This window comes from Dasypus novemcinctus, chromosome 8 (genome assembly GCF_030445035.2).
Source record: "Dasypus novemcinctus isolate mDasNov1 chromosome 8, mDasNov1.1.hap2, whole genome shotgun sequence".
NCBI lineage: Eukaryota > Metazoa > Chordata > Mammalia > Cingulata > Dasypodidae > Dasypus > Dasypus novemcinctus.
The window spans coordinates 121,230,161-121,243,155 of NC_080680.1; the positions used below are offsets into that span (position 1 = coordinate 121,230,161).

General features: G+C 41.4%; 1 protein-coding gene across 3 annotated transcripts in view; it reads right to left on the reverse strand.

The window, feature by feature from the left end:
* TMEFF1 (transmembrane protein with EGF like and two follistatin like domains 1) overlaps positions 1 to 12,995 on the reverse strand; it is a 104,303-nt gene that overhangs the window by 3,642 nt on the left and 87,666 nt on the right. For all 3 annotated transcript variants that reach the window (XM_058302600.2, XM_071217103.1, XM_058302599.2), the window contains 2 exons: positions 9,895 to 10,018; positions 1,821 to 1,979 (listed from right to left, as the gene is read on the reverse strand). In XM_058302600.2, coding sequence (XP_058158583.1) covers positions 1,821 to 1,979; positions 9,895 to 10,018 — 283 coding nt within the window. The remainder of the gene's footprint in view (positions 1 to 1,820; positions 1,980 to 9,894; positions 10,019 to 12,995) is intronic.

The following is a 12,995-nucleotide window of genomic DNA, read 5'->3' on the forward strand; positions in this document are numbered from 1 at the left end:
CAAATGCCTCCCCTGCCCTGCTCAAATACCCTGAACTGCTACAAAATCACGTTTGAACCCTGCTCCCAAGAGATGGGTCATACCTGAAAAATACCTGATAAAATGCCTCAACATGAAACTTCCTCTTCAAAGGAGAAAGAAAAAAGGGGTCTGGGGGGGAGTGGATTTGGCTCAACAGATAAGAGCACCTGCCTACCACATAGGAGGTCCAGGGTTCAAACCCAGGGCCTCCTGACCCGTGTGATGAGCTGACCCACATGCAGTGCTGATGCACACAAGGAGTGCCGTGCCACACAGGGGTGTCCCCCGCGTAGGGGAGCCCCACACGCAAGGAGTGTACCCCATAAGGAGAGCCGCCCAGCACGAAAAAAGTGCAGCCTGCCCAAGAGTGGTGCCGCACACACGGAGAGCTGACGCAACAAAGAGACACCGATTCCTGGTGCCACTAACAAGAATATAAGCTGACACAGAAGAACACACAGCGAATGGACACAGAGAGCAGACAAGTGGGGATGGGGAAAGGCATGGAAGGGGAGAAAAATTAATTTAAAAAAATAATAAATCTTTACAATAAAAAAGGGGGGGGGGGGAGGGAGTGATCTGGGAATAAGGCAGCACTGGATCCAAACCCAAGTACTTCCACTTAGCAGTTAGATGGCCATGGGCCAACTAACTTCCAGGCTTTTATGCTTAAATGCTATTATATTTCTTTCCTACCTTCTCTTTCTACTGTCATTATGATGTCACTGTGTCCCTACTTTAATCTACTGCCCGATTTTATACTCAGTTATCTTGCCTAAGTGTGGGTCATCTGTTCTATGGGTTAATATGCACTGACTTTAGTGCCTGGATTTTATGAAAACTGTTACTCAGGGTTTTTTTGTTTTTTGTTTTTAAATAATTTCTAGATTTACAGCAAGTACCAGCTGGCTGAGACCCCTGAAGTGTTGGCTTCTGGATCAGAGGGCTATGAATGCATATGGCCTATCAAATGTAGTTGATGCACTCCCATCCAATACCCAGAATATGCTAAAGAGTATAGAGATGGTGTTTTGGGGACATCTGAACCAAATATTAAGAAGCATGAAGAGATAGCAAGAAATGAAGACATGAGACAATGAAACATAGAGACAACATGAACTCAATTTGCTCTGACTTCTCTCAGGTTCAATTCAGTTCTTACTGAATATTCCATTCAGTTTGAAAATCACCCATTTTATGCCACTTATACTCCAAATAAGTCCTTTTATTTAAACCATAGGATTTATTTATGACAGAGAATTTTAAAGCTTATTCCTAATTGCTGCAATCCAAAAAAAGGAAGCATTGTTCAGTAGTAAGAAAAGTCTTTTTTCTTAGCCTTTGATTTCTTCCTTTCTTATGTTTATTATGGATAAACTATATACTTAGGACATAACACACCTTGCAGTTCTGCAGGGCTTGAAAAATTCTATGGCACTTATGTGCATGTACAGACCATCCTAGAAATTCTGCTGCCACCATTATTATCCCAGAATGCAGTGCTCAAAGATTGCTGCACAGTTCTAAGGTCCCTCAATTCCCTTATGCTGCTGACTGTTATTGTGCTCCCTCTACCTGAAGCCTGGATAGAGCCGCAACCCTAGGAATGAGTTTTTGCCCATAATCTAAAGCAGCAAGACAGGGAGAGGGTCAGAGCCATGGAGAAGCCTCACAGAGCTAAACCTAGGATTCTTCCCAGTAGAATGTGGACTTAAAGCACCTTTAATATTGAGCAGGCTTCAAAATTTTCCTCTCCCCACCAGTCCAAGTAAGAGCTGCTATTTCCATGTACGACCTACCTTGTTATGCACATGACAATGGCCACTATAACGGCAATCTGCACAGCTCCAATAATTGCTGCAATAAGAACGTGAGTGAGCTTTTGCCTACTTGGCACTACGTAGAGTATACTAAAGTCTGTCTTTTCACAGTGCTGTCCAGTGTAACCGGATTCACATCTGAAGGGGGGAAAAAAGTACTCCAATGAGAATTATAAATTTCAGTGATTCCATATCCAATATCATTTTAAAGATATTAGGTTTTCCCCACCATCTGGAAACAATTTGCCATTTGTGTTTCCCTATAGGTTTTTTGATATGTCTATTTTATGTGTTTGTCACAGATCATTATAACATACCAATTTTCAAATTGCTAGATGGTTTTCATCACCATCATTTTATAATGAATACATTACATTCCATCCAGTGGCATAACATAGTTAACCAACCTATTATCCACTCTAAGACACACAAGTTATTTTCAATTTTTCACAATTATGAATTAGGTGCAATGAACATCTTGGTGAATGTGCACTTTTCTATATTGAGTGTTACTCCTTAGGCTAGATTTCTGCAAATGGGATTATTGAATAAATAGGTATAAGCAGTTACAGTTTTCTGAACACACTGCCAAATTATATCTGAGACACTTTTTAATGCATACAATATAATCATTTAAGATGCAAGAAAGATATTAATGACAAAAAGAAGCCAAGCCACCAAGTCAGATAATCGTAAACATTATCTGAATTCCATCTGAAAGTAAATAAAAAGGTAACTTCATCATCTGATGATAAAATTTGACAGAGGGAGGCATTCCAAATATCTAACAGAGAATCATATTTTTCAGCTGAAGGAAGTGAAATATATAAATGAGTCAGCCTTCAGTTCAAACTGATTAATAATACATTGAAAAGGCAAAGAATGAATGTAGGTGTTATAATGTTCTATACTTCATTACAGAAAGGATTTAAGGCAGCCTATAATAATGCACATATAACAGCAACAAAAAAAGCTGGGACAAAGAAAGTAAGGGGCAGGAAGAAACAACGAATCCAGGGTGATGGGAGTGCACCAAACCAGGCCCATGGTTCCTAGATCCCTGCTGGAAGACCTGAGATTGGATATTAAGCTTCTTAGCAAATAAAGCAAAGAAAAATATATAGATTAATGGAATAGAATTAAGAACCCAGAAACGAACCTGTACATCTACATTCAACTGATTTCAAGAAGGGTGCCAAGACAACACAATGGCAGGGAGAAACAGTCCTTTCAACAAATGGTGCTGGGACAAAAGAATGAAGTTGGACCCTTACTTTCAACACGTATAAAAATTAACTCAAAATGGATCACAGATCTAAATGAAGCATAAAACTATAAAACTATCTTAGAGGAAAACATAGGAATAACCTTTGTGACCTTGGATTAGGCAATGGTTTCTTGATATGACACCAAAAGCACAAGTAACAAGAGAAAAAACAGAGAGTGCACTTCATCAAAATTAAAAACTTTGTGCATAAAAGGACACTGCCAAGAAAGAGAAACAGCACACAGAATGGGCGAAAATATTTACAAATTATATATAGAAGGGCCTTGAATCTAGAATATAAAGAATCTGACAACTCATTAATAATAAGACAAAAACCCTAATTTAAAAACAGGCAAAGGATCTGAATAAACATTTCTCCAAAGATACACAAATGACCAAAAAGGACACAGAAGATGCTCAACATCATTAGTAATCAAGGAAAGGCACAACAAAACCACAATGAGATACTACCTTCGTATCCGCTAGAACCAGAATTCAAAAGCCAGATAACAACAAGTGTTGGAGAGGATGCGGAGAAGATGAAATCCTAATACATTGCTGGAGGGAATGTCAAATGGGGTAGCCACTTTGGAAAACAGTCTGGGGACTCATCAAAAAGCTGAACATAGAGTTACAACTTGACCCAGCAATTCCACTCTTAGGTATTTACCCAAGAGAAATGAAAACTTATGTCCACAGATGTTCATAGCAGCATTTTTCATAATACCCTAAAAAATGGAAACAATCCAAATGTTCATCAATAGATGAATGGATAAACAAATGTATTAACAAAACATTGCAATATTATCCAGCCATACAAAGGAATGGAGTTCTGATATGCACCACAATATGGATGATCCTTGAAAACAAGCTCAGTGAAAGAAGCAAGTCTGAAAAGACCACATACATGATTCCAATTAGATGAACTGTCCAGAACAGTGAAATCTATAGAGATAGAAAATAGATTAGTGGCTGCCCAAGGCTGGGGAGGATGAGAGGAGGATTAACGAGTAACAGCTAAAGGATGGGGTTTCTTCTGGGGGTGATGAAAATGTTCTAAAACTGATTGTGGTGGTGGTTGTACAGCGCTCTGAATAGCCTACAAACCACTGAATTGTAAGGGGAAAAAAGAAAGAAAAGAAAGTAATCAGAAAATGGACACAAAATACCACCTCCATAAAATAAAATCAAACCAGTGTTTCAGAGAAGTACAGGTTACTACTGTGATTAAACCCAAGGGAACTTTATCTCACTGGTCTTCATTTAAAGACAGCACCTTCTGATGTGGAGAACATCATCTCAACAACAGAGCTGCAGTCAATTCAATCAATAATGGAGGCTCCTGGGATGTTCAGAATAATGTCTTTCATGGTAGGCTGATGGCTAAAGGTCAAAGCTCAGTCAAGTAAAAACAGTTCCACAGGGAGCTATAACGATGCCCCAGATACACAACTGCAATGGTTTAGCCTAATCCAAAGATTAAAATCATTATATCAGAAAGAATGTATAGCCAGTATATCATGCGGCAATCCTCCCTGAACATTATTTCCTGCAACTGACTCTGGTTATACTCTCCAAATATCTGGAGTAGGAGCTTCAATGTTAGCAATTAAAGGCAGATCCAGGGTTTGGCCCTCCACCCTCTATGTCTCTCATCTCACACACACACCACACATACACACGTACACACAAACACACTCTACAAGTGACAACCTCAATTCATTCCCACTGCCCCGTGAGCTGACTCACTGACTCATCCATTTAACACCTGTTCACTGAGCCCCTGCTAGGTACCAGGTATTGGAGTGGGCATTTGGGATCTACCAATGAACAAGAGATCAAGATCCCTGGCCTGTACACCTTCTGGTGGGGAGTGGAAGGTGGGGGATGGATGGACAAACAACAAACATAATAAATATTTAAATGAGTTGGTTATGGTAGAAGGAAGCAAGTACTACAGAAGGAGAGAGAGAGAGACGGTTAAGGGAAATTGCAAGTGCCAGGGTGCAGGCCTGAAAGGGAGAGTTACAGCTTTAAATAGGGTGGTCAGGGTTGGCTTCATTAAGAAGGTGACATGTGAGCAAGAGATTGCAGAGGTGAGGGAGTCAGCCAGGCAGACAGCTGAAGAAGAGCATACCAGGCAGAGAAAGAGCCAGGGCAAAAGGCCCTTATGTGGGAGCATGCCTGGCATGTTCAGGAACAACAACTGTGGCTGGGGTGGCACGGCCATGTGGGGGAGAGCGGAGGAAGACAGAGAGGTGCAGGTGCCTCTTCCCCTTAGTGAGGTGTAGGAGCCAAGGGAATGACATACCTTTATCTTTAAAGGCTCACCTTGGCTACTGTGTTGAGCATGGACTGTAGGGTATCATCAGAGAGGCTACTACCACAATCCCAGACAGAGAAATGGTGTCCTGGATTGGTGTCCCAATGGCTGTGGTGAGAAGTAATCAGATTCTGGGTATATTCTGAAGTAGAGCTAACAGGATTTCCACCAGATTGGACACCTGAGGTGTTTTGTATGAGCAACTGGGAAAACAGAGGGGACATCCAATGAGATGGAAAAGTTACAGGTGGGGGAGGTTTAGGAGAGGGGGAGCACATCAGGAAACCTGCACCAGTCCTGTGGGTCTTGAGAGGTAACCCAGACATCGAGGTAAGAATGTCAAGGAGGCAGTGGATCTAGGGTCTCAAATTCAGGAAAGAAACATGAGTTAGAAGAAATTACCAAGGAAGAAGGCCAGGATTGATGGAGAAAAGGAGGATTCAACAAGATGACCAGCGAGGGAGGAGAAAACAAGTGAGGAACCTGTATTGCAAAGGAAGAAGAGATCAGCCAGGTCAAAGGATGCTGACCACTCCAAAGTCATGCAAGCCTAAAGACTGACCACTGAATGTAACAAAGAGAACAGTCTCATGGAGTGTTGGGAACAAAAGTACTGGAGAGGTTTCAAGAGAAAGAAATGAGACAAATGACAGACAACTCTTTCAAGCTTTCCTATGAAGGACAGGAAAGAAAATAGGACAGTGGCTGGCACAAAGAGTGGGAAAAAGAGGAAGAAGCAATACATGTATACCTCCAGTAAAGAGCAAGATATATGACATGAAGCTGAAGGGGAGATCTGCAGACGGTGATGATCAAAGCGTGGAAGCGGTCTTCATTTTGGTTCAGTTTCCTCAGTGAACTTGAAAACTAGAGCATCAGCTGAGTGAGAGTGAGCAGGAGAGAGGAGATACCAAGAACCTCTAGAGACAGGGGAAAGTATAAAGCCATCATTTAGGAATGGGAGAGTGAATGGGTTAGAGTCACAAAGTCACTGTCCGGCAGCATGGAAGGGCCTCCTTGAGGGTCTGCTATTATCAACATAAGGGAAGACAGGGTTGTGGGCTTTCCAACAGTCATTTCAGCTGCATGGGTGGAGGTATGCAACATGTGGGACGTTGGAATGAATCAGGATGACAGTTTTGAGAAGAGACTGTAAAGAAGCAAGAGAGGGCCAAAGGACTTAAGTGCATATGTAAGGGATTTAACCGCAATGACCATGGAATTTAAACTGAGTAAGGAGGGGATAAGGACGTCGGGGGTGAAAGCCACCGAAGAGAGAGGGGATCGATAAACTGGAGATTCCAGTGGGGTGGAAGGATTCCTGGGTTAGAACTAGAGGGAATATGCTAGAGATGGAAGAGTTCCTAAATGTATGTCTCCAACTCATGAGTTACAAAGGCAAAATATCACCTAGCAGTCACCCAAACATGGATATTCCACCGGATCCTTAGGCCAAACATGTTAGACTGAATGTATCATTTCCTCCAAAGCTTTTCCCTCTTCCCATGGTATTTCCCACTCAATTGTGCCTGGGACAGAAACATGAGAGACTCTCTTCCTACTCCCCTCTGACAACCCCCATGCTCCCATCTCACACCCACTGGTCACCAATACCTATGGAATCAACCCCCTGATGGTCTACCTTTCTCAGCCCCACTTCAACTGCTTTACTCAGGTCAGGCTCTCACTTACTAAATCTAACATACCATCTCCTGACTTCAGTCTTGCAATCCATTTCCACAAGGTCACCAGAGCAGCTTTCAACTCTGATCACATCGTTCTGCTCCTTAAAATCCTCTAGCGGCTTCTCACTGCCTTTAAATTAAAGGCCGAACTACTGACATTGCACAAATGTTCCTGTGAGGTCTGAGGCCCCTCGTGCACCACCACTTCGTGTCCTATCCACCCTGCCTACACGCAGTCTTATCAATCCAGGGAGCTCTTTGTAGGTACACAGCAAGCAGGCGCTCAACCACTGGGCTACCTCCACTCCCCACCACTGCCTTCTTCATCTAACTTCCGTGAAGCATTTCCAACCTGACCCTACCGCTCAATGCCCCCAGCCCCACTTCATGTTCAAATACCTACTGTGAAGACCCAAATCATTTCATGCATATCTATGTATGAAAAAAGCATTTATCATATCATATTTTAATTACTTATGACTCATCAGTCTCTTTCACTAGACTATACGCTTTTTGAAGGCAAGAATCATCTCTTTCAAATTTGAAATCCCAGTGCTGGAAAGAACTGGTAAGCACTAAATAAATAATCTTGAAAAGAATTAAACAAATCAATGGTGGGATAATATGAAAAGATTTTAACCTAATTAAGTGGACTGTGGCTAAAGGTTGATCAACCCCCCTACCCCACCCCCATCAGTGCAGGTGATATAATCACCTGATTCTTAGATGAAAGAATAAGAGCAACTACTTTCTAGGAGTTTCAAATGTACAATAAAAAATCCTTTAGTATTAAAGAAAATTCTATAGTCTAGAGAAGGAAACGTTGATAATCATCACGTCAATCAACAAGTATCAAGTACTTACTGGGCTAGGTTCTGTGCTAGCGAAACAGTCCCTGACCTCATAGGAGCTTATAGTCTAAAATGTCAAGGGCTATTTATTAAACACATAATATGTACCAGGTATTGTGCTAGGCACTTTACATACATTTTTTTTTTGCTTAATTTTAACAACACTATCAGATAAGTACTAATATTATAATTTTAGAGATGAGGAGAGGACATACCAGTCATTGGCCAAGGAGGTGTATCTGATTCCAAAACTCTTTACCACCAGACAATTTGATCCTCTCAGTGTCATTCAGTAAAGGGAACCCAGTGGCACCTCATCATCAGGACATCATCCTCTCTCATCCCACATTTAGGAATCTTGAAATACACTGCCCCATCCTAGGAGGACACCTGGTCTGCACTTCTGTTACGATCTGCATGCCACGTAAGGCAAACATGAGAAATCCACTTCGTAATGTATAAAATCTGGTCTGTTCGCCTTTGTATATCTGTATTTTTATATGTTTAAGGAAAAAATATAAGGGTCTAGCTCCTGCAAAGACAAGGAGCACTTTCTTTTTCTTTTTTGAGGTACCAGGGTCTAGGGATTGAACCCCGGACCTCACATGTGGGAAGCCAGGGCTCAAGAACTAAGCTACACTGGCGTCCCTGAGTTGGCCCTACCCTCTGTTTTGCTTGTTGTTTGTTCCTGTTTTTTTCAGGAGGTACTGGGAACTGAACCCAGGACCTCCCATGTAGGAGACGGGCACTCAACAGCTTGAGCCACATCCACTCCCACAGGAGCACTTTCAATAAGGAAAAAGCCAAAGGCTCAAAAAAGAATTACTCAACCACTAACAGTTGAAATGTTTTCCTTTTTTTTAAAGTAGAAGAGAGGAGAGAAAGACTGTCAAGAGCAGGGAGCTAAAAGAACAGAGTGACAGGTGGCCTATTTCCAATAGTTGTTTCTGCTCGGAAGGAAAGACTCATTGACTGTTAAGTATGCAGAACATGTTTTGACTCGGAAAGGGAAAAGAAGATTCTTGCCAAACTCTGGGAGGCAGGAGTGAGCAGAATGTTGGAGTTTCCTCTTGGCTGGACACACGACCTGGTTACCTAGACCCATCCTACCAGAGGCAGGGGTCCTCCTAGAGACAGCAGCAAGCAGGGGGGCGGGGGGAAATCAGGAGAGACATGGGTCAGCAAGGAGCTCTGCGCTAAGATGGATGATCATCAGGTCAGGTTGGGAAATTTGAGATTTCATTCTACCCTAGTTTATTTCTAACTTGCTGCTGACCCTAAACAAGTCACTCAACCACCATGACTCTCAAGTAGTTGAGCATCTATGGTCTTGTCATTTCCATTTCCCACCTCACACCCTGGTCTTCATCACTATCCTCTTTCTTTTGGAAACCTATCTCAGCGTATATTTTATTTGGTTTTACGTTCTCTGTTCTTAAAACATTCTTTAGCCAATCAACAACTTTGTGATAAACTGAGAACCAAAACAGTGTTAGAATATGGCATATTTATTTTTTATTTAAAAAATAATAACACTCCATGGATACAGGATTACCTTTTGAGGTAATGGAAACTACCTAGTTTTGGAACTAAATAGAGGTATAGTTGCCCAACATTGTGAATGTACTAAAACGGTTCACTTTAAAACGGTTAGTTTTATGTTATGTAAATTTTACCTCAGTAAAAAATAATACTGCATAAAAAGTTTTAAGTCCATAAACTCAAAACCCTAACACAACACTATTTTTGTTTTTGTATATTACTTGCCAGTTTCTTTTTCAATAAATGCTAATTTATTTTCTACTTGTCGACTGTAAAAAAAAAAAAAGCTTTTAAATAATATCTAGTCCATATTTCATTGCCGTCTATAGGGCAGTGACCATTCATGGGAAAATTTGTCCCTGCTGACCTGGAGGTACTGACTTACCTACAAGAAGCCTTCTGAGTAGAATAGGTGAATTCACATTTTCCATGGATGCAGTAACCATTGAGGTTTTCAGGGCAAGGCATGTGGTTTCCCATATAAACATCTTCTCTTTGATCACTAGCATCTTAAAAGAACATAAACCAGGTCACTAAATAGTGAAAAGCAAATTAGAAAATATGGGCTTTTTCAAAGGTTCTGAGACAGCAAATAACTTCTCCCCTTGTCAACCACCTCATGAAGGAGGTTGGGTCAGCTCAAGGTCCTTTCCAAATCCAATTATTCCAGAAACACAACAGGTAGATTTGTTTAGACTCAAAGCTCTTAAAGATAATATCAGCAGAAGGTGGCCACTATGAGCTACTGTCGCTGAAAAACAGTCTGCCAAAGAAAACTAAACTTCTCTGCTAAAGGAGGCTCACCTGTGAAGGAGAGAACAAGTCTGTAGCATTGGCCTACTCTAATCATTTACCTGGGAACTAGGAAACCGACGCCAAAGAACACTGGAATAGCAGAAAGCAAGTTATGAGATTCTTAAAATTTTAGGGTAAAAAGCTTATTTGGGGGATAAAAATCACCAAACATATTGATGTTTTTCCAAATGAAAATTGCTCTATTGTTATTTTTACACAACTTTTTCTTAGTCCATGCTCATTGTTATAAAAAAAGTCAAATACAGAGAACATGTAAACCTAAATTTACAACCACCTAAAATTCCTCTATCTAAAGAGAACCACTCTTTTTTGTTGATGAATATCCAATCAGACTTAGTTGTACATAAGAATTTCAACTGAACTAAGACAAGCTGAGGAAGATGGAAGTGTTGGACAGCTGAAAGATAAAAGGACAGGGAGGGCAGGAAGGCTGACAACATGGGGACCCAGTCTTCACAATCAACCCTCTTCATTCATTCCTTCCTCTCTCTTTCTCATCACTCACTCACACTGCCACATTTTAGAGTGGATGTGCTTCTGTTTGGGCATACACACCAATACAAAAACTCACAGCCCGGAAGACCCAGAGTTCACCCAAATTCACAGGCCCGACCATGTGTAGGGAAAATTCCCAGGGTACCTGCCACTTCTAGCTTACAGGGATTCTGTGCACCATCATCTGTGTGGCCTAGAGAATACTACCCTCTCTAAACCAGAGACTTTGCATCTGTAAATTGAGGATCTTAATAGGGCGTATCCTTTATGGGGTGTGGAGAAGATCGTGGGGGATAATGCATGTACAGGACCACTGCAGCAATCAACTATCTGTACAGATCATGTCACAGTGAAGGACTTACCTCCCCAAGATACAAATAAATCAAAGTGCTAATAAAATCTGAAGATGGTTAATGGAAATAAAGGAGGGATAAAATAGGAGGCTATGTGGATATGTATGTGCGGGGATGGACAGGAGCAAGGGAGAAGTGGGAAGAGAGGTGTCAGGTGTAAAAAACTGAAAAGCAAAAAAGCAAATTTTTCTGGAAATTAAATTTTACATATAAAAGGGGAAAACCCTCAATGACAAGATAACTAAAGCAGAAAGATGTCACCTCCAAAGAAGACCAAAGGGACAGCATTTTACCTCATGCATTTACACTGTGCTAATTTAATTTGCACCTAGAAAGAGAAGTGAACTAGAAGTCAGGGAATCTAGTATGTAAGGCTAAGGGCATCTCTGCTCTTTTGTTTGTGAACTCCGTCAGTCACTTCCTCCGAGAGAGCTGGTAAGATCAGCACTGTCTAACAAAAGAACAGTATGAGCCCTGTGGGTAATTTAAAGTTTCTAGTAGCAGCATTAAAAAAGAAAACAGGTAAACTGATTTTAATATTGTTTAACCCATTTTATCCAAAGCATTATCATTTCAACATATAATCAATACTAGACAATTATTGAGATATTTTATATTCTTTTTTTTTTATATATGTCTTTGAATCCAGTGCACATCGCAATTTGACTAGCCACATTCCAAGTGCTCCATAGCCATATGTGGCCAGTGGCTACCGCACTGGACAGCTTAGGGTGAGTGAGTTATCCATTTATTACCTATTAATTGTTGTCTGTTAATTCACTTACCATCTATAATCATATATAATCATATAATCATCTATAATCATCTAGCACTCTGCTAGATGCCGGGGATACAAAACTAGCTAAGACATACTACCTGTCATCCAAGGGGTTTCGAAGGTATCCTCTAGCTCCCAAACTGTAATTGGGCCATGGCAAAATAAACCAATCCCCGCTTTGGGCTACTATAATCCTGAGTGCCACCCTCTATTACAATGCTCACTGTATGGGGTCAGAGCTATTTGGTTTCTTTTCTCAGTCTCTGCCATTAGACTGTAAAGCTCCTTGAGATTTTAGTCATTGTGTTATTTATTTCAGAATAGTCCCTATTGTTTAGAACATAGCATGTACAGTGGTTAAAAGAACTCAGCTCTTGAGTCAGGCTGCCTGGGTTTACACTTGAGCAGTGTGGGCTAAAGACAGGTGCTTAACCATTCTTGGCCCTCAGTTTTCTCACATGAGAAATGGAGATAATAACGATATCCACTTCCCAGAGGGTTGTTTCAAGGACTAACAAGTGTAAAGAATGTAGAACAGTGCCTGGCACACAATAAGTGCTTAATTAATATTACCAATAATTATTGCACATTTGTTATAGGGTTAGCTGTATCTCCCAAAAAAGACATGTTGAAGCTGTAGTCCCAGTTATCTCAGAATGGGACCTTCTTTGGAAGTGGGGCTGTTGCAGATGGGATTCGGCACAGAGAAATACGGCCATACTGCAGCAGGGTGGGCCCTTACTCCAAGGGTGCCCGTAAAAGGGGAGTGGAGACCTGGCGGGGAAAGCCACATGACAACGGAGGCAGAAACATCAGGACTGCCACTGCTGAGGCCAAAACACCAGGGACTGCCACCGCCAGGAGCCAAGAGGGAAGGCACATAAGGAACCCCCAAGCTGTCAGAGGGAGCGCGGCCCTCCGACACTGTGATTTTGGACTTCCAGCTTCCAGAACTGAGAGAGGACTCGTTTCTGCTGTTGAAGCCACTCTGTTTGTCCTGCCTGGTTATGGCAGCCCTAGCAAACTAACACATTGCTCAGTAAA